This window comes from Callospermophilus lateralis, chromosome 15, assembly GCF_048772815.1.
Source record: "Callospermophilus lateralis isolate mCalLat2 chromosome 15, mCalLat2.hap1, whole genome shotgun sequence".
NCBI classification, from domain to species: domain Eukaryota; kingdom Metazoa; phylum Chordata; class Mammalia; order Rodentia; family Sciuridae; genus Callospermophilus; species Callospermophilus lateralis.
This window is the reverse complement of record NC_135319.1, coordinates 69,482,221-69,505,885: the sequence shown is the minus strand read 5'-3', so window position 1 is coordinate 69,505,885 and position 23,665 is coordinate 69,482,221. Positions and strand designations below refer to the sequence as shown.

General features: G+C 39.9%; 1 protein-coding gene across 3 annotated transcripts in view; it reads right to left on the bottom strand.

Moving 5' to 3' along the window:
- Cnnm2 (cyclin and CBS domain divalent metal cation transport mediator 2) overlaps positions 1 to 22,607 on the bottom strand; it is a 126,000-nt gene extending 103,393 nt beyond the window's left edge. For all 3 annotated transcript variants that reach the window (XR_013088817.1, XM_076835138.1, XM_076835139.1), the window contains exon 1: positions 20,817 to 22,607. Coding sequence is in view for 2 of the 3 variants with exons in the window: in XM_076835138.1 (XP_076691253.1) it covers positions 20,817 to 22,437 (1,621 nt within the window). In the remaining variant the exon portion in view is untranslated. The remainder of the gene's footprint in view (positions 1 to 20,816) is intronic.
- Positions 22,608 to 23,665: the final 1,058 nt, after the last annotated feature.

The window sequence follows — 23,665 nt, the reverse complement described above, 5'->3', positions numbered from 1 at the left end:
TTGGCTTATTTCATTTAACATAATGGTCTCTAGTTTCATTCATTTCCCTGTAAATGACATAATTTCATTTTTCTTTATGGCTAAATAAAACTCTATTTTATATATATATATATATATATATATATATATATATATATATATATATATATATATACACCACATTTCCTTTATCCATTCAGTTCCTGATAGACACCTAGGCTGGTTCCATAGTTTAGCTACTGTGAGTTGTGCTGCTATAAATATGGGTATGCATGGATCACTGTAATACAGTGACTTTAATTCTTTTTTTTTACTATCTTTATTTTATGTGGTGCTGAGGATCGAACCCAGTGCCTCACACGTCCTCGGCGAGCACTCTACCACTTGAGCCACAACCCCAGCAGCAGTATGGTGACTTTAATTCTTCAGGATAAATACCAAGGAGTGGTATAGCTGGGTCATATGGTGGTTTCATGTCTAGTCTTCTGAGGAACCTCCATACTGATTTCCATAGTGGCAATCTACTTTATGACCAACAACCCAAGAAAAAAATACATATATTTGTATATAAATACATGCATATATGTGTGGGTATATATGGAAAAAGACAACAATTTGTGAATCCCAGTGACAGGAATTCATTGTATCATTGCTTAAACTTTCCTGTGCTATAAATTTTTCAAAATATAAAGTTTCTGGGAGGAAGGTAAGTGAGGATTAGGAAAAAAAAAACTAAACAAGGAAATCCTCTGGATGGGCATAATGAGAGTTACAAAAGAAGCAACCTAAAGACTGAAGAAAATCAAGAAATAGGAGGTCTGAATTGTCGGACATAAGGCTAGGTGGTGGACATTTAGAAATCAGTAGATCCATCAGGAAAAACTGGAATTTTAATGAGGTATAAAGGCTGGGTAGAGTTTTAGATGGGCAGTATAAGTTTCCTGTAGGACAGGAACATGAGCAGAGCTGTGTTAGTGACATATAGTGTGCACATACACACACACTTCACATACATAACATTGACACATATATGACATGTTATGAGTTTAGCCATTTTAGACAGAAGACAAAAAATAGGGGCTAGAACAAAAATGCAAAGAGCTCTGCAAATTCTGGAAGGGTCTGAATTACACAAAGCAGGTAACAGAACTCTTGAAAGCTTTCTGTATTTTTCTCCTAAATAAGAAAAAGTAGTGCCTGGTTAATTAGAAAATACAGAAGAATATAAGACGAATATAAAAATCATGCCATTTTTATTATTAACATTTCAGTGTATTTCCACCAGCTTTTATGCAGTTTAGAAAATTATTATTATTTATAAGAGATGGGGTCTCGTTATGTTGCCCAGGCTGGCCTCAAACTCCTGGGTTCAAGCAATCGTCCTGCCTTAGCCTCCTGAGTAGCTCAGACTACAGGCATGGACCCCTGCACCCAGTGAGACTATGTTGCACTTTTCCCTTAAAATAATCATTTCCCTCTGTTATTAAAAGCTTTATAAATGTAACTCTAAATGGTTGTGTCACACATACATACCCACATTTGGTTTTGCTTAATCATCCTTCAATGCTAGACTTTTGGATTGTTTTAAAATTTTTTGCTATTTAAAAAAATATTTAGTTCCTCAAAAATTTAAGAATGAAATTAGCCAGGTGCAGTGGCACATGCCTGTAATCCCAGCAGCTCCGGAGGCTGAGACAGGAGGATCACTAGTTCAAAGCCAGCCTCAGCAAAAAGTGAGGTGCTAATAAGCAACTCAGTGAGACCCTATCTCTAAATAAGCACAAAATAGGGCTGGGGATGTGGCTCAGTGGTGGAGTGCCCTTGAGTTCAATCCCTGGTACCTCCCCCCCAAAAAAAGAATAAAATTACCAGCCATGCCCAGTGACACACGCCTATACTTAACTACTCAGTAGTCTGAAGCAGAAGAATTACAAGTTCAAGGTCAGCCTGAGCAATCAGCAAGACCCTGTCTCCAGCATCTCTGGCTTCAATCCTCTGTACGGGGGTTGGGGAGTGAATTAAATTACCATATGACCCAATAATCCCACTTCTGGTTGTACACCCAAAAGAACTGAAAACAGAGACTCAAACAGATATTTGCACACCCATGCTCATAGTAGAATAATTTACAAGAGCCAAAAGGTAGAGGCAACTCAGGAGTCCACCAGAAACTGAATGGATAAATAAAACATGGTACATACATACAAAGGAATACTATTCAGCCATTAAAAAAAAAAAGGTAATTCAGGGCTGGGTTAGTGGCTCAGCAGTAGAGCGCTTGCCTAGCACATGTAAGGCCCTGAGTTCTATTCTCAGCATCACATAAAAATGAATAAATAAATTAAATAAAGGTATTGTGTCCATCTACAACTAAAAAAATAAACAAATATTAAAAAAAAAAAAAAAGAAAAGAAAAGAAAGAAAGGTAATCCCCTTAGGGCACTGTGGCACGCACCTGTAATCCCAGCAGCTTGGGAGGCTAAGGCAGGAGGACTGTGAATTCAAAGCCAGCCTCAGCACATTACTGAGGAGCTAAGCGACTCAGTGAGACCCTGTCTCTAAATAAAATACAAAATAGGGTTGGGGGGACTGGGGATATAGCTCAGTTGGTAGAGTGCTTGCCTCACACGTACAAGGCCCTGGGTTCAATCCCCATCACTACAAAAAAAAAAAAAAAGGGCTGGGGATGTGGCTCAGTGGTCGAGTGCCTCTGAGTTCAAACCCTGATACTAAAAAAAACAAAACAAAACAAAGGGAATTCTAACACATACAGAAAATAAGTCAATCATAAAAAACAAATGCTATAAATTCTACTATGAGGCACCTAGAGTCATCAAATTCCAAGACAGAAAGTAGAATGGCTGTTGTCAGGGGGTACAGCAGGGAGAATGGCAAGCTGGATCTTCGTGGGAACAGTCTCAGTTCTGCAAGATGAAAGGGTTCGAAAATGGTTGCACAACAATATGAAAACACTAACAGTACCAAATTATATCCTTAAAACAGTCAATGTTGTGTAGTATGTGTTTTACCACAATTTTTTAAATAAATAAAAATGTGGAAATTTTAGAAGATACTTAGATGAGCATCCCTGTATTTTAAGTTTCTGGTAGTTCAGATCTCTGGAAGTGAACCTACTAGAGAAAGAATACACAGAAAGTGTCGGGTTCTTAAAACATGTGGCCAAATTGCTCCCTGGGGCAATTACACCAATTAACAATACCATGGATATGGTAAAGGACACTTGCCTCACACCACACCCTCCACAATATTCACATCCCTCCACTGTATCTATTGATATGGTTGCCAGGCCCTACTATGGGCCCTGGGAATACGGCAAGGAGCGCAGGCCCTTCCCTCATAGAGCTTACATTCTATTGGGAGAAGCACACACTACACACACCCCAAAGAGAAGAAAGATAAGCACAAGATACAGTAAAGAGTTAAAATAAATAAGGAAGGAGGGTAAGAAAGTGTCACAGGGAAGGGACTGAAGTTTAGATGGGAAAGCCGTAGAGAGCCTCAAGGAAGTGGTGTCTGAGTAAAGACCTTGAAGGAAGGGAGACAGGGGCAAGGACATTCCAGGGACAGGGAACAGAGCTGCACAGGCCCCACGGCTGCAGCCTGCCTGCAGTGTCTGCCGTGCTCAAGAAACAGCCAGGAGCCCGGTGGGACTGAAGCAAAGTAACTCAAGTGTAAAGAAGTACAAGATGCAGCCAGAGAAGGGGTCTGCATCCCATGGGGCCTTGACAATTATTTTTTCTATGGTGGCTATTTTGACAGGTAAAAAGACAATATTGTATTACTTTAATTACAGGAGGCTTTTGACAACCTGATAAAATTAAAGTTATGTTTGAGGATTATCAACCTGGCAGAGGCAGGCCTGATGACATGTTGACAAAATAAAGGAACCATTTTGGAAACTGTACAATAATTAAGATTCGTTCATTCTTCCACTCATTCAAAATGCATTTGTGGAGTGCTAAATTAGCAGGCACAAAGAAAAAGGTCTAAGGCCTCGGAGAGTAACAGCAAGAATGGAAAGAAAACAAATCAGTAACAAAATTTTAGGGAGAAAAGTGTATACATTCATATGTATAACAAATTGCTTAAAAGCAGAAAATATATCTAATTCAACTTTGCATCCCCACAGTTCTTTATTATGATGTTTAATAAAAATATGGATTAAACATGAATCAAAGAAAGTTTTCTCATGATGGCAAAAGGCCCAGTGGCACATGCCTGTAATCCCAGCAGTATGGGAGGCTGAGGCAGGAGGATTGCAAGTTCCAAGCCAGCTAAGCAATTTAACTAGGCCCTAAGCAACTCAGTGAGACCCTGTCTCAAATAAAAAATAAAAAATAAAGGGCAAGGATTTGCTGGTAAATGGATGGAACTGGAGATTATCATGCTAAGTGAAATAAGCCAATCCCAAAAAACCAAAGGTCAAATGTTCTCTCTGATATGTGGATACTGACACACAATAAGGGGGGAGGGGGACACAAGTTCATTGGATTACACAAAGGGGAATGAAGGGAAGAGAGGGGGAGATGAGAATAGGAAAGACAGAGAATGAATCTGACAGAACTTTCCTATGTGCATATATGAATACATGATCAGTGAAATTCCTCATCATGTACAACTGCAAGAATGGAATCCTACTAGAGCAAGTTATATTCCATGTGTGTAAAAATGTGTCAAAATACACTCTACTGTCATATATATTTTAAAAAGAATTTAAAAAGGGTGTGGGAAGGCTGGGGATGTGACTTAGTCAGTGGTCAAGTGCTCCTGGGTTCAAACCCAGGTATCAAAAAAAAAAAAATGAGGGCAAAAGACTATGAAAGGGAGAGACAAGGGGAACACTCAATTAGGAAAGAAAAGGAAAATCAAGAAGCTCAGCAGAAATAGGAAGGAGTCAGAGAAACCAGAGAACCATGCTGCAGAGTCAAGCTGGTGCGGCCCTCGATTGGCAACACACTCACACACCACAGTGAAGGATCCCCAAAATCCAGGAACCAAAGTACAACCAAAAGTACAGATAGCATCAGCAGCGATAGCCTGAAGCCAGATTACAAAGGACTCAAGATGAAGCCAGAGCAAGTAAAAGGACATCACTAACCAGTTCTGCAAAAATTTCGCAGTAAAAAGAGAAAAGAAAAACAGGTCATGATCTCTGAAGACAAGAACTCAACAAGAAATGCCTACGTTTGCCTCTGAACATGAGGTGAGGCTAAGCCAGCCTCAGGGGAGATTTACAAAACTCAACCAGGCTGGGGGGCCTCAAACTACCAGGTGAGTCAATGCATACAGCAATGAGCCTATCCACCAGGTATGAAAAAGCCTCACTCTACCAGCTATGGGAAAAAATCTTCATGCCTGCTCTAATATCTGGTTTGGCAAATGGTCTTATGAGCTCACAGAGAAAGTAATAACTGCTGATTTGTTGGATATTTAGCTAATATGAGATAAGCCAGCTTAAATCAATTAAGGTTCTTTTCCTGCTTGTTTGTTTAGTCTCTGTGATTCCTCCTAGAGGCTCTCCATTCATGTCCCAGAGGGAGGCACTAAAACACTCCTGGGAGGTCTGTGCCAACTGATGAGCTTCATTGGAGGGTAATCAGGTCAAATTTTTAGATACTTTTTCTTTTTTAGACAAGGTCTTGCCAAGTTGCTGAAATTCCCACTAAATTGCTTAAGCTCTGACCTCAAACTTTCAATCTTCCTTTCTTAGTTCCCCAAGTCACTGGGATTATAGGCAGGTACCCCCACACCCAGCATTTTTATATACTTTTAAATATCCAGGCACTGAGTAAATAGTCAATCTATGTCATACGCATGGGACTATCTAAGAGCAGTGCTGCTTGTAAGCAAATTTGACAGCAATTTCTCTTCCTAAAATGCTGAGCTTTCTTGGTGAGTTAGCTAAATGAGTAGAGCAAACTCTGTTGTCATTATTTTATTTTAAAAGAGACTTAAGTAAAGACGCCTAAATGACTGCTAACTTCTCCTGAGACAGGGATACAAACTCCACAGCATGTACTTATAAAAACCTAGGTGGTATGGTCTGCTGCACACCTAGGTTATATAGTATATATATCATATACATAAATATCCTATCACTCCCAGGGCCATGATGAACAAAACAACACAAGATTAAATCGAGTACAAGAAAAAATAATGCAATCAAGAGACAAGGTGAACATGAGATGAGGAGGCTGCTGTCAGTGTAACACAGCATACTATTTTCCAGCAAAACAATTTTGTAAGTAGAAAGAGTATATCTAAAATAATATTAAAAGTATAGATTAATAAATACATAAGCCAGTAGTGTGGTCACTGTCATCATAATCAAATACGATACACCATGCAAAATTGCACGTGCTATACTTTCACACAACTGGCAGTGCAGTACATTTGTCTGCATGGTGTCATCATAAATATGAGTCACACATTAACACTGACAGTACAACGTTACTAAGCAACAGGAATTTTTCAACTCCATTATAAATATTTTTTTAATATTTATTTTTTAGTTTTCGGCAGACACAACATCTTTGTTTGTATGTGGTGCTGAGGATCGAACCCGGGCAGCACGCATGCCAGTGAGCGTGCTACCGCCTGAGCCACATCCCCAGCCCCTCAACTCCATTACATTTTATGGGACCACAGTCCTATATGTGGTCTGCCCTTGACCAAAATCTCATTATGCAGTACAAGGACTGTAATTAAATAGAAAATTTCTGTATGCATTCAGAAAAAAAGAAAAATCGCATCTTTTATCTGATAATACATATCATTTTATAGAAGTATAATCAAACTAAACAAATGACTGATGCTTATCAGAGTCAACAGATCCTTTTATTTTAGCAAAATGCATAAGATATCCCAGAAACTACTAATTGAACTTCTAGTACAGGTGGTTCCAGAACATTTCCTTTTAGTTTTTTGTCTCCTTCTAACAATGACTAGATTTACACTGATGATTTCTATAGACAAAAGAAGGCACCAGTTAACAGTATCCCAGTGTTGCCAAATAAACAGTATTTTAAGATTACGGTTTTATGCTGAAAGTATAAATCTAGTTGGAGCTCAACTACTTTAATCTTTTATTTAATCAAGGCTATCACATAAATATCAAAAAGTTGCATTCCAGGCACTGCACACACAAATCTAAACTGGATTTTTTTTTTTTTTTTTTTTTACCTAATAACATGTTTTGAAAACAACTGCAATCTGAAAGCCTAAATTTTTTATTTCGCACACAAAATTAAATTTCACTAAACTGTTGCATACATATATGTGCACATGCACACTCACACGCCATGGGCTTTCAAATACTACTCATCTTTTTTTTTCCCCAAGTAGTGATTCCAATAAAGACAAGAGAAAGATGGCAGTGTACTATCATTTTATGTATAAAATAGTCCATATTTCCCACAGAGAAAAGTGAATTTCAACCAAATTCACTGAATTTCAACTAAACATCTAAACTAGTGGCTCAAGTGGCAAAATTTACACCTTAGTTTTAATGGATTTAGTTTCCCCAAATGTCACAAAATACACATAAAAAAATCAAACTTGGAGCAACACAGAAAAACACTTCTTCCCCCAAAACCGATCATTGAGGGATAGTCATTGTTAGTTAACATTTTAGTAAATGTTCTTCTCATCATTGCAGGTACATGAATGTATACAGGAACAAGCAAATACAAATTTAAATACACAATATGATTATATCAGAATTTTAACTAATCGACTTGCTTCCAACAAAATTTCACTCCCCTCTCAACCCACACCCCTCCTCATTGTGTGCACCAGCAGAGTAGCAGATGCTCATGACTGTGCGCATGCGTGCCCATAGACACGGAGCAGAGGAGAGGTTGTACTTTTTCTCTGCCAGCTACCTGGAACCTCAAGGCTCATACTGTTGATGGCAGTGTGAAGTGCAGTGGCTGAAAGGTTTTTTTCCTCAGTTCTGTAATCAGCTCCACAGAGAAGAAATTATTCCTTACAAATCTTAAACCAAGGAAATTCGCTAGTAAGTAAAGGAAGCAGCCTTGAAAGAGATGACAGAGCGTGCCGTCTGCTTCTGGCTGTTTTTCCATTTTAACATCACCTCTTAAAATCTACTCAAACATTTCCATCCCTTGCATGATTCTCAGGATTTTCTAAGCCCCAAATGCCACTCTGCAGAGGCTTCCAGCTGAGTCAGCACATTGTTTTTATGATTGCAGATGGGCAAATGGAAAAACTGAGGCTTTGCACACTCCCATAAAGATCAGACGATGCCCTCAATCTGTCTTTGCTAGCATGGGAAAACATTCATCCTCTCAGGTTACCAGCCCCCACCCCCATAGCAGGAAAACAGAAAAAACAGCAGGGTTTCAATTTGTCTCTTCTGGTTACCTGGAACCCAAAAGCCTCAAGGATCATTCTGATGATGGCGGTATGAAGTGCAGAGTGACTGAAAATCAGGGCTTTTTCTAGTTTCTTCAAAGAAGCCCCCAAAAAAGCCCTGATAAAATGGTCTGCAGAGGAAAAGCACTACAAAACCACTTCTCCTAGCATGAACCCCTAGGCTGATACAATGCCACCCTAAATATTAAACAGATTGGCACCGTGGCCCACATCTATAATCCCAGCCACTCAAGAGGCTGAGGCAGGAAAAATCCAAGTTTGAGGCAAGATCCTGTCTCAAAATAAAATAAAAAGGGCCAGGCATGTGGCTCAGTGGTAGACCTCTTGCCTAGCATGTGTAAGGCCCTGGGTTCAATCCCCAGTACTGCTAAATAAATAAATATTAGATAGAACTTCCAAGTTTCAAAGAGCTATTTTTTTTTTTTTTGTCCTGACTGACACATTTCATACAGCTATTTCTCTCTTCTTCCTATATCCAATCTGGGATAAAAAAATTTACTCTTTCCTCTAAATTTCTTAAAGGATGACACTATCAATAACCAATTATGGGGCTGGGGATGTGGCTCAAGTGGTAGCACATTCACCTAGCATGCGTGAGGCACTGGGTTCGATACTCAGCACCACATAAAAATAAAATAAAGATATTGTGTCCACCTAAAACTAAAAAATAAATATTAAAAAATAACCAATTATGAATGTTTCACTCTCTACATATGAAAGAAGCAAGTAAAAATGCCTCAATTTTTAATGAAAAAATAAAATCCAGGATAATCAAGTGAAATAGATAAATGTGAGATAATCCCAACAACTTCATGTGTTTTTTTTTAAAGAGAGTGAGAGAGAGAGAGAGAGAGAGAATTTTAATATTTATTTATTTATTTATTTTAGTTATCGGCGGACACAACATCTTTGTTTGTATGTGGTGCTGAGGATCGAACCCGGGCCGCACGCATGCCAGGCCAGCGTGCTACCGCTTGAGCCACATCCCCAGCCCCTCATGTGTTTTTTTAACCTTATAGTTTCCTTTATTCTTTTCCTTTGGTATTATAATTGCTATATATATTATATCTATACACATCAAAACATTACAAACAATGCTCTAATTTTTGGCTTTCAATAGTCATATTTTTAAAAAATTTTTTTAGATGTTTATGGACCTTTATTTTATTCATTTATTTATACAAAGATCTGGGAATCGAAGCCAGTGCTTCACACTTGCTAGGCAAGTGTTCTACCACTGAGCCACAATAACAGCCCCTCCCCACCATCACATATATTTTAAATAATTTAAGGGGAAAAATACTTTATTCAGGTATTTATTAGTTCTTTTGTTCTTTATATATACCTAAAGTTCCATGTTTCCCTCTGAGTTAATTTCTTCTTAACCTGAAGAACTTTATTTCACATTACAGCAAATCTGTTGGTGATGAAATCACTTGTATTTCCTTCATTTGAGAGTGCCTTTAATTTGCTTGAATATCTTAAGGATATTTTCTCTGGATATAGAATTCTAAGATGTCAATATTTCCCGTCCAGCACTTTAGTTTACTTTATTGTTTTCTTCCAGTACTTTAAAGATGTCATCTCACTATCTCCTGGACTCCATGGTTTCTTATGAGAAACCTGTGGTCATAGTTTCCCTTACATTTAATTTACCATTTTTTCTTCTTGATGCTTTTAAGGTGCTTTTTTGACCTTTGATTTCCGAGAGCTTGATTATGATGTGTTTACATGTTTTCTTTGAGTTTAACCTATGTAGGGTTCATTGAACTTCTTGAATCTGTAAATATATGTCTGTTAGCAAATTTAAAACACTTTCTGCCATTGTTTTTTCAAATATGTTTTCTGAGTCTCCTTTCTTTCTGGAATTTCAATGACATTAGTTAGTGTTAGATCAATAGGACTCTAGGGCTCATGTGTTTTTGTGTTGTTATTGTTGTTGTTGTTGTTGTTTGGGGTACCAGGGATTGAACCCAGGGGTTCTGAACCACTGAGCCATATCCCCAGACCTTTTTTGTATTTTATTAAGAGGCAGGGTCTCACTGAGTTGCTTAGGGCTTCACTAATCTGCTGAGACTGGCCTTGAAGTTTTAATCATCCTGCCTCAGCCTCCCCGAGTTGCTGGGATTACACGCATGCACCACCACACCTGGCTCATGTGTTTTTAAAAAGTTTTTTCTATTTTAAGAATAATTTGTTACCTAATAAACAATTTCAACAGGTTACAGATTATAAAATCAAAACACAAAAATTTCTTGTTTCTATAGACTAGCAACAATCTGAACATGAAATTAATAAAATAATACCATTTACAATAACATCAAAAATAAATATAATACTTTGGAATTAATTTAACAAAAGGATCACAAATATACTAAAAACTATAGACACTTTGAGGAAATTACAGAAGACTAAAGAAAAGAGAGCACGTTCCTTGTTCATGAGTAAAGCTTAGTATTATTACTATTGCAGTACTCCCCAAATTGATCTACAGATTCAATGCAATCCCTATCAAAATTCCAGCTTCCTTTTTTTTGGCCAGGGGTACCAGGGATTGAACCCCCAAGGGCACTTAACTACTGAGCCACATCCCCAGCCCTTTTTGTATTTTTTTTAATTTTGAGATAGGGTCTCGCTAGGTTGCTTACAGTCTCACTAATTTGCTGAGGCTGACTTGAACATGTTTTGATCCTCCTGCCTCAGCTTCCCAAGCTGCTGGAACTACATGCAGACTTGCATGATCACGCCCAGCTCTTTTTTTTTTCTTAAAGAAATGAACAAGATGATCCATGAAAGTTCATATTTAATTTCAAGATATCCTGACAGCTAAAACAATCTTTAAAAGAATAAAGTTTGAAGACTGACACTTCCAAATTTCAAAACTGATTACAAAACTACAAAAAACAAAAAATGCAGTAATGGCATAAGAATATCAGTGTAAGAGTTTAAAAAGCTAAGAAATAAACCCTCAAATATATGGCCAACTGGTTTTTTGTTTGTTTAAGTTTTCAATGGACTTTTATTTTATTAATTTATACGTGGGGCTGAGAATCAGACCCAGTGCCTCACACATGCTAGGCAAGCGCTCTACCACTGAGCCACAACCCCAGCCACCAACTGGTTTTTAACAAGGATGTCAAGGCAATGCAGCGGAGAATAACCGTCTTTTCAACAAATGGTGCTGGGACAACGAAATATCCACATGCAAAAGAACAAAGCTGGACCACTGTCTCATGCTATCTAAAAAAAATCAACTCAAAATAGAGTAAAGACCTAAATATAAGAGTTAAAACTCTTGAAGGAACACATAGGCATAAATCTTTGTGACTTTGGATTAGGGGATTGTGTTTTAGAAGTGACACTGAAAGCCTAAACAACAAAAGAAAAATAAACAAACTGAACTTCCATCAAAATTAAAAAAAAGAAAGAAATTCTGCCCCAGAGTCCACTACTAAGAAAGTAAAAAAACAACTCACAGAATGGGAAAAATATTTGCAAACCATATATCTGATAACTGACTAGTATCCAGAATATTAAAAGAACTCTTACAATTCATCAGTAAAAGACAAACCAATTTAAAAATGGGCAAAAAAACTACACAAACATTTCTCCAAAGAAAATACAGAAATAGCCAGTAACCATAGGAAGAGATGCTAACATCATTTACCATTAGGGAAATGCAAATCAAAACCATAAGGAAATACCATTTCACACCCACTAGCATGGGCGGAATCAAGACATTTGTTGGTGAGGATTTAGAGAAACTGGAAACCTCACACATTGTTGGTAGGAATATAAAATGGTGCAGTCACTTTGGAATGATCCAGCAATTCTACTCCTGCATACATACTCAAGAGAATTAAAAATGTATGTCCACACCAAAACTTGTGACCAATGTTCCTAGTAGCATTATCCATACCCAAAAGTGGAAATAGCCCAAATGTCGATCAACTAATTAATAAACAAACAAAATACGGTATATCTAAAAAATGGAATATTTGGCAATTTAAAGGAATGAGATATTGATTCATGCTACAATATGGGCGAACCTTGAAAACATCCTGATAAGTGAAAAAAGCCTCAAAAGACGCATTTTGTTCATGTGAAATGTCCAGAATAGGCTGATCCACACAGACAGAAAGGAGATTAGTGGTTGCCAGGGACTTTAGGAAGTGGAGAATGGGGAGTGACCGCTTCCAGGTACAGGGTCTCTTTGAGGATGATGAGAAATGTTCTGGAAGTAGACAGTGGTGATAGTGGCACAACCTTGTAAATATACTGAAAGCCATGAAATATATAATTTAAAGGATAAATTTTATGATGTGTATTATAACTCAATTTTCTAAATTTTAAAAAGAATCATTTGTTTCAGCAATAAAATTTCCTAAAGAGCAATGGAATAATATATGTTCCTTAACATGAGCAAAGGTTGGTTTTTCCAAAGTCAGGACACATCTTAGCAGACTCGCATTTTTGCCAGGTATATCCTTGTATATTGTAAATAAGCAAATTTTTGCAAAGACTGGCCATGATCATCCCATCCTCACCCATCAACTATGCTCACTTTTTCCACATTCCCTTCCAGTCTGTGCACATGTATATTTTTACGTGTCTACAATCCTTGCAAATAACCAGTGCAAATTTTCCCATATTGCTACATGGTCTTCAAAATTATCATTAAATGGTTGCAATTAGTTGATCTCTATACTTTTCTTAACTATTTTACCTCCATGGCCTGTCTTGAGCAAGGAATATAAAAAGCCAACATAGCTCTTCTTTTCTCTTAAATCACTAAATTAAGATTTCCAAGGGGAAAAAATTATATTTTATGACATTTAGTTACTTTCCGAAAGTATTACAGATTTACATTAGTGTTATAAGCAACACAAATTTGCCATATTAGAGATTACCAATTTTTGCACTTCTCTTCTTTTAGTCTTAAAACTTTGGTTATTCAAGGGCTTTCAAAATCCATGAGTACTTCCCTTATGTCCTTAACCTTTGTTCTCTTTTTTAGTCACCTAGCTAAAAAGAATGAAGAATTATTTTAAACTCAGTAAAATTAGTCTAAGAAAAGCAGAATATATATTGTCCTGTTTTTCTTAAATGTATATATGCATGGAGCCTTCTTGTCAAGTAACAACTGCTCAAAAAATAAGAGGTAGAATTTAATCATAATAGAAAAAAGAAAAAGAAAAAAATATTATAACAATGTGCCACTTTGGGGGCTGCGGGTGTGGCTCAATGCTAGAGCACTTGCTGAGCAGGAGCAAGGACCTGGATTGGGGCCCCAGCACTGGGGGCACTTTTAAGATTTCAACATCAATAACAGTGGTGAACATATGTGCCCAAGGTGTCTCCCTTGACTCTCAATCTTTGGTCTAGAGAAAGACCAGTAACAACTGCTATGGTGTGAACATGTCCCTCGAAAATTCATTTTGAAATGTGATCCCCACTGCTGGATATTAAGTTTGAGGCCTTCGGGGGAAGTGACTGAGTTATGAGGGTACCCCCATCAACAGATTCGTGCCTTACAACAGGGCTGAGGGAAGCAGTCTAAGGCCCTTTTTTGGCCCTACTCTTTCGCCAAGTGAAAACGAGGAAGAAAACCATTGTCAGACACTAAACGCTGATACCTCTATCTTGGACTTCCCAGCCTCCAGAACTATAAGAAAAAACTTCTATTATTTATAAATTACCCACTTTATGGTATTTTGTTATAGCAACATAAACAGATTAAGACAATAACCACAGATCTACAGAAAGAATTGTTACAAAAATAAAAATAATGGCCAATGAGGCTCTACATAGCAGGTACTATTAGAAACATTCATTTCCACATTCATTCTTACTACCTACTGTTAACCGTTAGAAAATATCCTCATTTTACTATGAAAGAAACACAAAGCAGATCTAGGAAGAGCATGTAAGCTGACAGTACACTCCCCACAGCTGAAAACTCAAAAATAAACATTCCCAAAACCCTGTCTCAAAATAAAAATTGGTAAAAAGGCTAGGGATATAATGCAGTGGTAGAGTGCCCCTGGATTAAATCCCTAGCACCACAAAAAAAAAAGAAAAAAAGAGGAAGAAGAAGAAGAAGAGGAGGAGGAGGAGGAGAAAGAGAAAAAGAGAAAGAGGGAGGGAAGGAGACATCCCCACCTAGGTCTGATAGCAAGGAGGGCTAGTATGAAGACAAGGCAATGTCACCATCATTACAGCCACATTGATGATCAATGGCAGCACTAAAGTAAAATAAGGGAAGGATTTAGCACCCCACTGGCCATCAACATCTCCTCTAGCCTAATGAATACATGGGCTACAAATGCTACTTGCATTAGTCCCCCAACTCCCCCTTCCAAAGCCAGCCACCACTATTTAGCTCCACACAGATATTCTAGAATTGCCAATGTGTGTGACACCAAAGCAAAGAACTTCCTGCTGCCTCTCCTTTTCAGTGCTGGTAGGATTGGGGGTTTCTTGTTTGTGTGTTCTAAGAAAAAGAAGATGAAATGGCAATACTAAAATAAGTTGTATTCAATCTTAGCAATCCATTTTCATGTATTTAAGTTTAATAAATATTCTTTATATAACAAGCCTGTTTTACTGGAATTGAAGTTACTACCAATGATACACACACACACACACACACACACACACACACACACATTTGGAGGAAAAGGCCCCTTTGATACAACTTTACATACAACTCTAATAAACACCTAATCAGAATCCAGAGGTTTGTTCTTAAAAGTTTAAGTATTTCAAGAGCAAATAAAATCATAAAATATGGTGGCTCAGTGTATTATGTGGGTTTTCCTGGTTAATGATATTTTTTATTGTGTTTAGATTTACTAAACTTTAAAATTAACTGGCACCAAACAAGAGTGTGGAATGTTTCAGAATTTAAATAATTCTAAGTCTCTATGGGAAGAGGGGCAGGTGGTATGCAATCCCCATAAAACCTGAGAGCAAAAGCGGACCGAGGTCCTTTTCCTGCTTTGTCCACATTGTATGAAGGCGAGCGGCTGTTAGACTCTGATCTCTCCTGTGTTCAGATTTCAGAAACTCTATTTATTTACACATTAACCTCTAAAAATCAAGCATGAGTCCCTTTCAGAATTTAGCTCATAGTATAAAAAGCTGGGGAGAACAGACGCTTTAATGGCTCACAGACTTCAAATGCACTGGTAAGCAGGGGTCAGGCCAGGCAAGCCCTCTCTACCACTGAGCTATACTCCAGCCCTGATGAGCATCTCAATGGAAATTTTACAGACCTGACCTGTGGACAGAAATGAAATGAGTCAAGGAAGCTTCATCCATAGTCCCAAATCCAGTCTTCAGTAATCTTAAAGAGGAAACAACTAAGGAGAAAATACATCATTAAATCAAAAAGAATGTCTTGGAAAATAAGCTCAACCAAAAGAAATCCCTTCTATCTAACCACCTGAGACTTTGAACTATCTAGATAGCAACACCCACTTCCTAAAATATATTCCTACTCTGACCAGAACAAAACTAAAAACTTGATTACTAAGCTAAAAGAAAATGAGCTCACACAATCAGACATATTTTCTATGTAACAAAATGCCTATCAAAGAGTGCTTGAATCCAAGATACATAAAATACTGACATCAAAATCACAAGACAAAAGAACCAATGACAAACCTGATAATTTGTTCTTGTTTTTCAATGATGAAGCTAACCTTTAACTATGAATAACTTGGAACCAGAAAGCTGACCTACTGGGGTGGAAAGAACTCCAATCTAGAAATCAAGAACATGGATTCTGTCCAGCTGATGCTACTAGGTAGGTAGGTGGCCCCAAGCAAGTCTCGCCTTACCTTCTGTCCCTCTCAGGGTTTATGTTTCTTGTTCAAGAGGTTGAAAGGACCCGCAGTTCCCACTCTCACCTAGCCATTAGAACAACCTCAGAGTAACTTAACCAATTCCACGTCCTCTTCCAGTTCAGGAGTCTCTGAGTGAAGCTGAGGACCTTACTCTTAATAAGTAACCCAAGAAAATCTTATCATCTGGTTTAAAAAAAAAAAAAAAAAACATTGGCAAACACTGAACTGGAAGATCCTCAAGCAGCCTGTCTTCCAGCTCTGATCCTTTACTATTTGGATATTTCAAAACAATTTCTAAAACCACAAATAAATTATATGAGTTTAATGTATGTAACTACATGCCAAAAAAACAAAAAATCATAAAAATAAACAGATCCACTTCCCATGATACCACTCATACCTTTAAACATAAAAACATCCTCCTAGATTCTAGGTAAATGGGACAGTTAATTTGGTAAGGGGAAATTTTTTTTCATATTACACTCTCAGCATATAGAGACATTTTGGGAGTTAGAGAGAACTGTATGACTGATGTTGTAAGTAGAAACTGTACATTGCATTCTTGCTTTGAAGAACATTATCTGGTGATCCCACTTGTTCCTAGCTAAGAAATAGCCAGAAAGAGCCTGGCTAAGTCCCTAGCAGCTGTAAACAGCATGCCCTGCAATACTGGAATGCAATTGTTACAAAGCTAAAAGAAAAACAATGAAACAATAACTGGTTACTAATTCTTCAAAGTCACCTCAGTGTAGACAACTGAGTGGTTCAAGAGTCTACAGTCCTTTGTTAGAAAAAATCATATCAGGTAAACGGCCTCCAGCGCACTTTCTACACGTAAAAAAAAAAAGCAGTTTTTAATTGAGTTTTTCTTTCCCCTGCACTATTTTGCTTTACACAGTTTTTATAAAATCTCATAATCCTCCAGTGGGATTTACTGAGTTTATTTTCTTATTTAGATTTGTAAGTAACTATAAAACTAACAAAATAAAAAGAGAAAGATTGATTGCAAGGAGCTTAGTGAGGCGGAGTAATGAAGGATGCTCATTAGCAACCAATTATTACACTGTAGCTACAAAAAATGTCAATAAAATCAAGATTAAACCAGAAAACTGAGTTTGACAAATTACTCTGTGACCCTTGCAACAGAAACAGATAAGAAACCAAGAGAAACACTGTTACATAATTTAGCTATTGGAAAAACAGTTGTAGAGCCGCCTACTAAAGTATCACACTGGTGCAGTACAATGTTACTGTAAATTTTTCAAAATGAATCTTGATGCTTGATTTGCAAATGTTATGAGTAGAATTCTTTGGATTTAAGGTCACACAGGCCAAAAAACTGATTGCTTCAAGGACAAAAATGGGGACAACAACTGTTATATGCAACATCACAGGAGCATTGGATTTAAAAGTCATATATGTGTTCAAATACATTTATGTGTCTATTGCCCAAAGGGGTTCTATGGCAATGTTGGCAAAAGACCAAATCTCACACTCAGTAAAATAAAAATGTAAAATCAAAATCAAGAAGACGAGTATAATAGAATGTTTAAGAAAGTCGGACATACACTTTGGTGTCAGTGCTTGCCTAACATGTATTAGGTCCTGAGTTCAAACCCCAGCAGGGCAAAGAGATCAAGTTCTGGTGTCACACAGACATGAGTTAAAACCCCCAATCAACAAATTACTATATGACCCTTAACAAATCACTCAATCTAAATCTCAATTTCCTCATTTGTAAAATGGGGATAATGTATCATTTGGCCAGGTACATAATCATCATCATCTTCAAGATCAAACGATAAAATTAGCATAATTACTATCTTACTATCAATTAAAGCTAAGAGTTTCCTAGAAGCCAGGTTTTAAAAAAAAAAAAAAAAGTTTTAGTTATTAGAAAGACTCACATATACTTACGTAAAGGTAGTTTTTCTTTTCATTTTACAGAACCTTCTATTTTCCCCTCCTTAGCAAAGAATAACTCAAACTTAATTCTAAACAACTTTGTAAAAGAAAGGCTTCTTAATTAGGATGGCAGTTTTCAATGAGATCTGGATTGGTGATCTACCCAATTCAGGGTCATGCTTGGGTCTTCTCAGAGGTATTTATTTTGTTGTGTTTTTTAGAGATGTTAGGAGAAAAGGGAAGAAGGGAAAGTCTTTAAAAACCATCACACACACTGTTAGCACATACATAGAAGGTTGACAGTTAAAATTACGTCATGCTTGAGATTGGACAATGAAGAACAAAGTCAGATGAAATGTTTTAACTCACATTAAAAAGAACTCATGTAACTGATAGTAAGGTTAAAGTGATCAAATTCATCAAAAAAAAAAAAAATCCAAGAAAGAGAAAGTAAGAAATAAATTATTCCTATAGTTTAGATAACACTCATTCCATCCTTTTAAGATCATGGCTTAAATTTGTAATGAATTGTCTTTGTCTGCTCTTCCAAATATGCTGCTGGCTTGAATGTAGCTTTAACTTGCATTATCTTCTTAGTCACACACTGTAGATCATTTTGAATATGACCAAAAATAAAATCCTATTCATTATCATTTTTCTAGAATTCATGGAAAAATATTAGTAACCCAATCATATAAAAAGATTAGTAACCCAGTCATATAAATTGGTCAGGAAATATGTTCAAAGACAACCAAAAATAAATTTCAAAATCACGCAAATTTTAAAATTTTGAGTAAGATTCATAAACTTTGAGGTCAATAACTAAATTCTCCAAGAAAAAAAGATACAGAAGTTAAGAAAAATCTCCATCAGGAGTACAAACTAGTATTATCAATCCATAATTTGATGTGCAAAATTTCTGAATAAAAAAAATTATCAGTGTCATTGATAATATTGGGAATTTTAATCATTGAATTTCAGAGGCATTTTCAGTATTTCAAGACATCGTTCTTGTTACAGATTATACTGCAGAATAAAGGAAGACACTGGTTAGATGCTCTAATTAACAACTTAGCAGAGAAAGAACAATGACACTCTCAAAAGAAGCTCTGTCACTAGAGATATTGGACATTTTCTTTTTACTACTTAAGCATCCAGAAGAATCTCAGTCTGCTTTTAAATGCAAATTACCAAGCTCTGAAGCACATTCTGCTCTATTTTTTTTTAATATGAAAATTACTGCACTGTGGTCCTGTTTTAGAGAAGACACCATTCCTCCAAGAAAAGAAACTCTGTATGTTCACACACTCTCTACAAATAACATTCAGAGAATGTGCTGCAGATACACATCTAGTGAGCTGTCACCAGGTACACAAGGCCTTTTTCAGGGGAGAGACCATTATTAGTAATCAAAATTCTATTTGAAAAAGGAAAGCTTAGTTTTGAGGACCTTTCAGGTCATGAAAGGTTACAGGCACTTCAAAACATTCACATGAACTAGCATTACAGCAATTACAAAACTCAGCATCCCTTGATTTTCAAGTAACATTATTTACTGGAATTTAAATAATGATAGCATGAGTTGCTATTTACCTATTTACAACATGGTAAAACAATATCGAAATTCAAGAAATGATATACTGTATATACACAATGAGACTGCACCTTTCTCTTCCCTGTTAAACACCCTGAAACAGGGAGAGTTGGTCATATACTTCAGTTTAATGTATTAGTGATTGAAGTTAAAAAAAAAAAAAAAAAGAACACTTTTTAAACTGGACAGAGACAAGAAATCAACCATAATTAATAAAGGAATTCATCCACTTCAAAGGTTCAAGCTTTCTGTCAAAACCACACCTGCTTTAGGAAATTTCATTTGTTGTCAGGTAAATGGAAACAAATAATGAAAACAGCTAAAGCAATACACCTCATAAAAGGTTAACTTACCTCCAGTCTTTCCAAGTTATAAATTAATAACTTTGGCTTTTTTCAAAACCATCTTTTCTAAAGCTAAGGCAAGTCACACCCAAAGTGAGTGTATTTTTTGATGCTAGTTGGTTTACCCCATCCTCCACCTTCCAAGCAGACCTCAATTTTCCCCACAGGTAGCCAAAGACCAGGACCAGAAACTATAAAATGTTCACTTCCAATCTTTGAAACATCAATGTGGATGTTTAAGGAGAAAAAGGATAGCACTGGGTTTAGAAAAGCTTTCCAAATGCTTGCCATCTATAGTGTCAACCAAAGGGCATGGCATCACCCCCTACTTTCACCTACCCACTCAGAATCCAGGCAAAGAATGCAGCAGCCCCTTAAAGACTAGAGACTGGGGCGGCAGGGACCGGAGTCGGGGGGCGGGGTGGAACGGGAGCGAGGGGGGCGGCGGGAGAAGGGGTATCATGCACAGAAATTAGAAACCTACATTTTGATAATGGGAGAAACAGTAAGTAATGGCAGTCTTGTGCTTTTTAAAGAACCTACAAGCGCTTACTAGTTCAATCCGTCCCCAAATCCATGCCACCCTTTCAACTTTGCAATTAGGAGAGAGCAGGAGAAATTCCGGTCAACTCGCCTTGGGGGGTTGGTCTGAGGCTATAGGACTGAAGCAGGGAGGAGGATGGAGAAAGAAAGAGCAAGCCAATGAAAGATACCAAAATTTCCCACCTTTCTTAAATTCTTCCAGCATAGCGTCCAACTTGGTGTCATTGAAAACAAAGTGCAAGGGGTGGTTATAAAATTTGGTGATGGTTTTCAATGGAGTACAGTCATCTGGATCCACGAAGGCCAAATCTTTGACAAAGAGCAGGTCCACAATATTGGAGCGCTCTCCTTCAAATACTGGAATTCGAGTGTAGCCGCTCTCCATGATTTCCGACATGGTGTTGAAGTCCAGGATGGCCTCTCCGGTGATCATGAAGCAGTCCCGAAGGGGAGTCATCACGTCCTCTACTGTCTTGGTGCGGAGTTCCAGCGCTCCTTGGATAATGTTCAGCTCCTCCTTGACCAGGTCGTTGTAGGGGTCAGTGACCCGGAGCATTTCCAGCAGTTTTTCCCGGTTATAGACGGTACCTATCTCCTGGCCCAGGACGCAGTCCAGTAGCTTGCTGACCGGGTAAGAGGCGGGGAAGGTCATCATCATGAAAAACTTAGTGAGGAAGATGGTATTGGCTCCTACTGCCAGGCCATGCCGGGAACAGATGGCTTGGGGCACGATCTCCCCGAAGATGACGATTCCGATGGTGGAGACCACCACCGCCACGAGGCCTGAGCCGGCGATGTCGTCGAGTAGGATGGTGAGCGTGGTGTTGACCAGCACGTTGCCCAGCAGCAGCGAGCACAGCAGGTAGTTGCCCTGCCTGCGCACAGGCTCGATGCGTTTGGCATAATTCTTCTCCTTCTCGGTGCCGCAGTTCTGCACGATGCGCAGCTCCATCGGGTCCAGGGCCATGAGACCCAGATTGAGGCCACTGAACATGCCTGACAGGCACAGCAGCAGCGAAATGAAGATCACCTGCAGCCAAAAGGGCAACAGGAACTTCTTCTCTTCGCCCACGATCATCTTGGTGTCCTCGCCGTCGTGATAAATCCAGGTGGTCTCGGCCCACGGAGGTGGGGGGAGCCCAGCAACCCCTGCGCCACCCTTTCCCCCGACGGTGCCACCCGTGGACCCCGGGCCGCCGGCACCCAGGGCTGGCGTGGAAAGCGATGTGCACAGGTAATAGGACTTGCTCTTCTCCATCTTGCGCAGCGGTTTGATCTCGATCTCGATGATGCCCGATGTACGGCGGTTCAGAATGATGTGGGGCAAGATGATGATGTCTGAGGTGCGGATGCCGCAGCGCTGGGGGCCGCTGTCCGGCTCTGGCGGCACGGGGCCCCCCAGCCCGCGCTCGCCAGGGCTGTGGCGGCGCCGCTCGTGCTCGGTGAAGGCGATGCGGGACCACGTCTCGTTGTTGATGTTCTGCCCGTACACCCGCAGCTTGACCCGGGTCCGCTCGCTCACCCGCAGCGCCCCCCCTTCCATGAACGACACGTCGTTCGTGTCCTCCAGCCGCAGCCCGATGATCACAGTCTCCTCGTTCTCGCCGGCCGCTGCGCAGCTGCCCGCGCCGCAGCAGCAGCTCAGCAATAGCAGCGACAACAGCCGGCCCGCCGCCGCCTGCAGGACCCCCCGGCCGCGGGCGCTGAGGCTGCGGCGCGCCGCCATCTTCCAAGTGGGCAGTGCGGCGACTGCCTGCCCGCCCGCCATCTTTACTTCGGGTTCACAAGCGCCACAGCCAATCATAGGGTGGCTGCTTTAGCTGCGGCTTCATTCTTCCCACCCGGCGGCGCGAGCGCAAGCACCGATCCCTGGGCAAGACCGCAATAGAGCGTCCGCACCCAGTGCTCAGCAGTCTCCCTCCCTGACTGACACTGACTCGGCCTCCACCAGCTAAGGAACCCCGAGGCTCGCGGGAGGAGGGAGGGGGAGAAAGGGGAGTGCCAGTCGCTCCCGCGAGAGGCAGGCCAACCAGCCAATCATAAGCGGGTGCCCGCCTTCCCAGCCAGGGGGCTGGAATGGGGGCGTGGTCGTGTGCCGTGCCGCGGACCAATGGCAAGGTAAATGGGCGGGGTGATGAGAGCCACTGTCCTCCTCAGCACGCCAAGTTTCCAACTGAAAGGCGCGTGACTCTTGTGTATGTGCGAGGGGAGGAGGCGTGGCCAGCCGGTACCCAAGAACCAGTCAAAGATGAAAGCTGTAGGGAAGGGGGCGGGGCCTTCAGTCCGGCTGCCAATGGAAAGGAGCAGTCCGAGGGTGCGGCAATCCCTGAGGGGGCTCGGTAGTAGATCCCAGCTCCTATCTTGGCGGGGTTGGAATACTGTCCTGTGGAGCCAGGCCGTCGATTTTCGCTGCACCGCCTTTCGGGCCCCCACCAGTGCTCAAAACCGGTGCAGAAAGGTCTCCCGCCCTGGGAACACGAGAAGCCGTACAGAGACGACTTAGGCTGCACACAGCCTAAAAAGAAGTCAGGGCACTGGCCATACCCCTGCCTCACTACTCATTCACGCCACTCAGTGGGAATAAGCGGCGGCAGAGTGGTCCCAGCACTGATGCGGACCCGCTATTTCGGTGCCTCTAGTTTTCGCTGCGGGCCGGACGCCCTCTGCGGCTTACGGGCACCTGGCGCCACCTGCCGGTCTCAGTGTGCCTTGCAACACTTCCCAGGCCCGCCGCATTCAAAGCCAAAAGGTGTTCAAGAGTTAAGGGTGGGGAAGTTACAGGGGCAGTCAAACTTTCTAGTCAAAGGAGTCCCCTTGTAGCCTGGAAAATTACTGTATAGAGTCCCTGGACTCCATCTCATAACATACAAAATGTGAAGGGCCTAGAATCTGTACTTCTAAAAGGCACCCCCCATAAGTTTGGAGAATAGGAGGGAGCGAACATAAAAGCAGAGTTTTAAGTTCATTCTTTTTGTTTCCATACTCCCCCCCACCCCCCACCCCCGATACTGGGTTTTGAACCCAGGATCCTT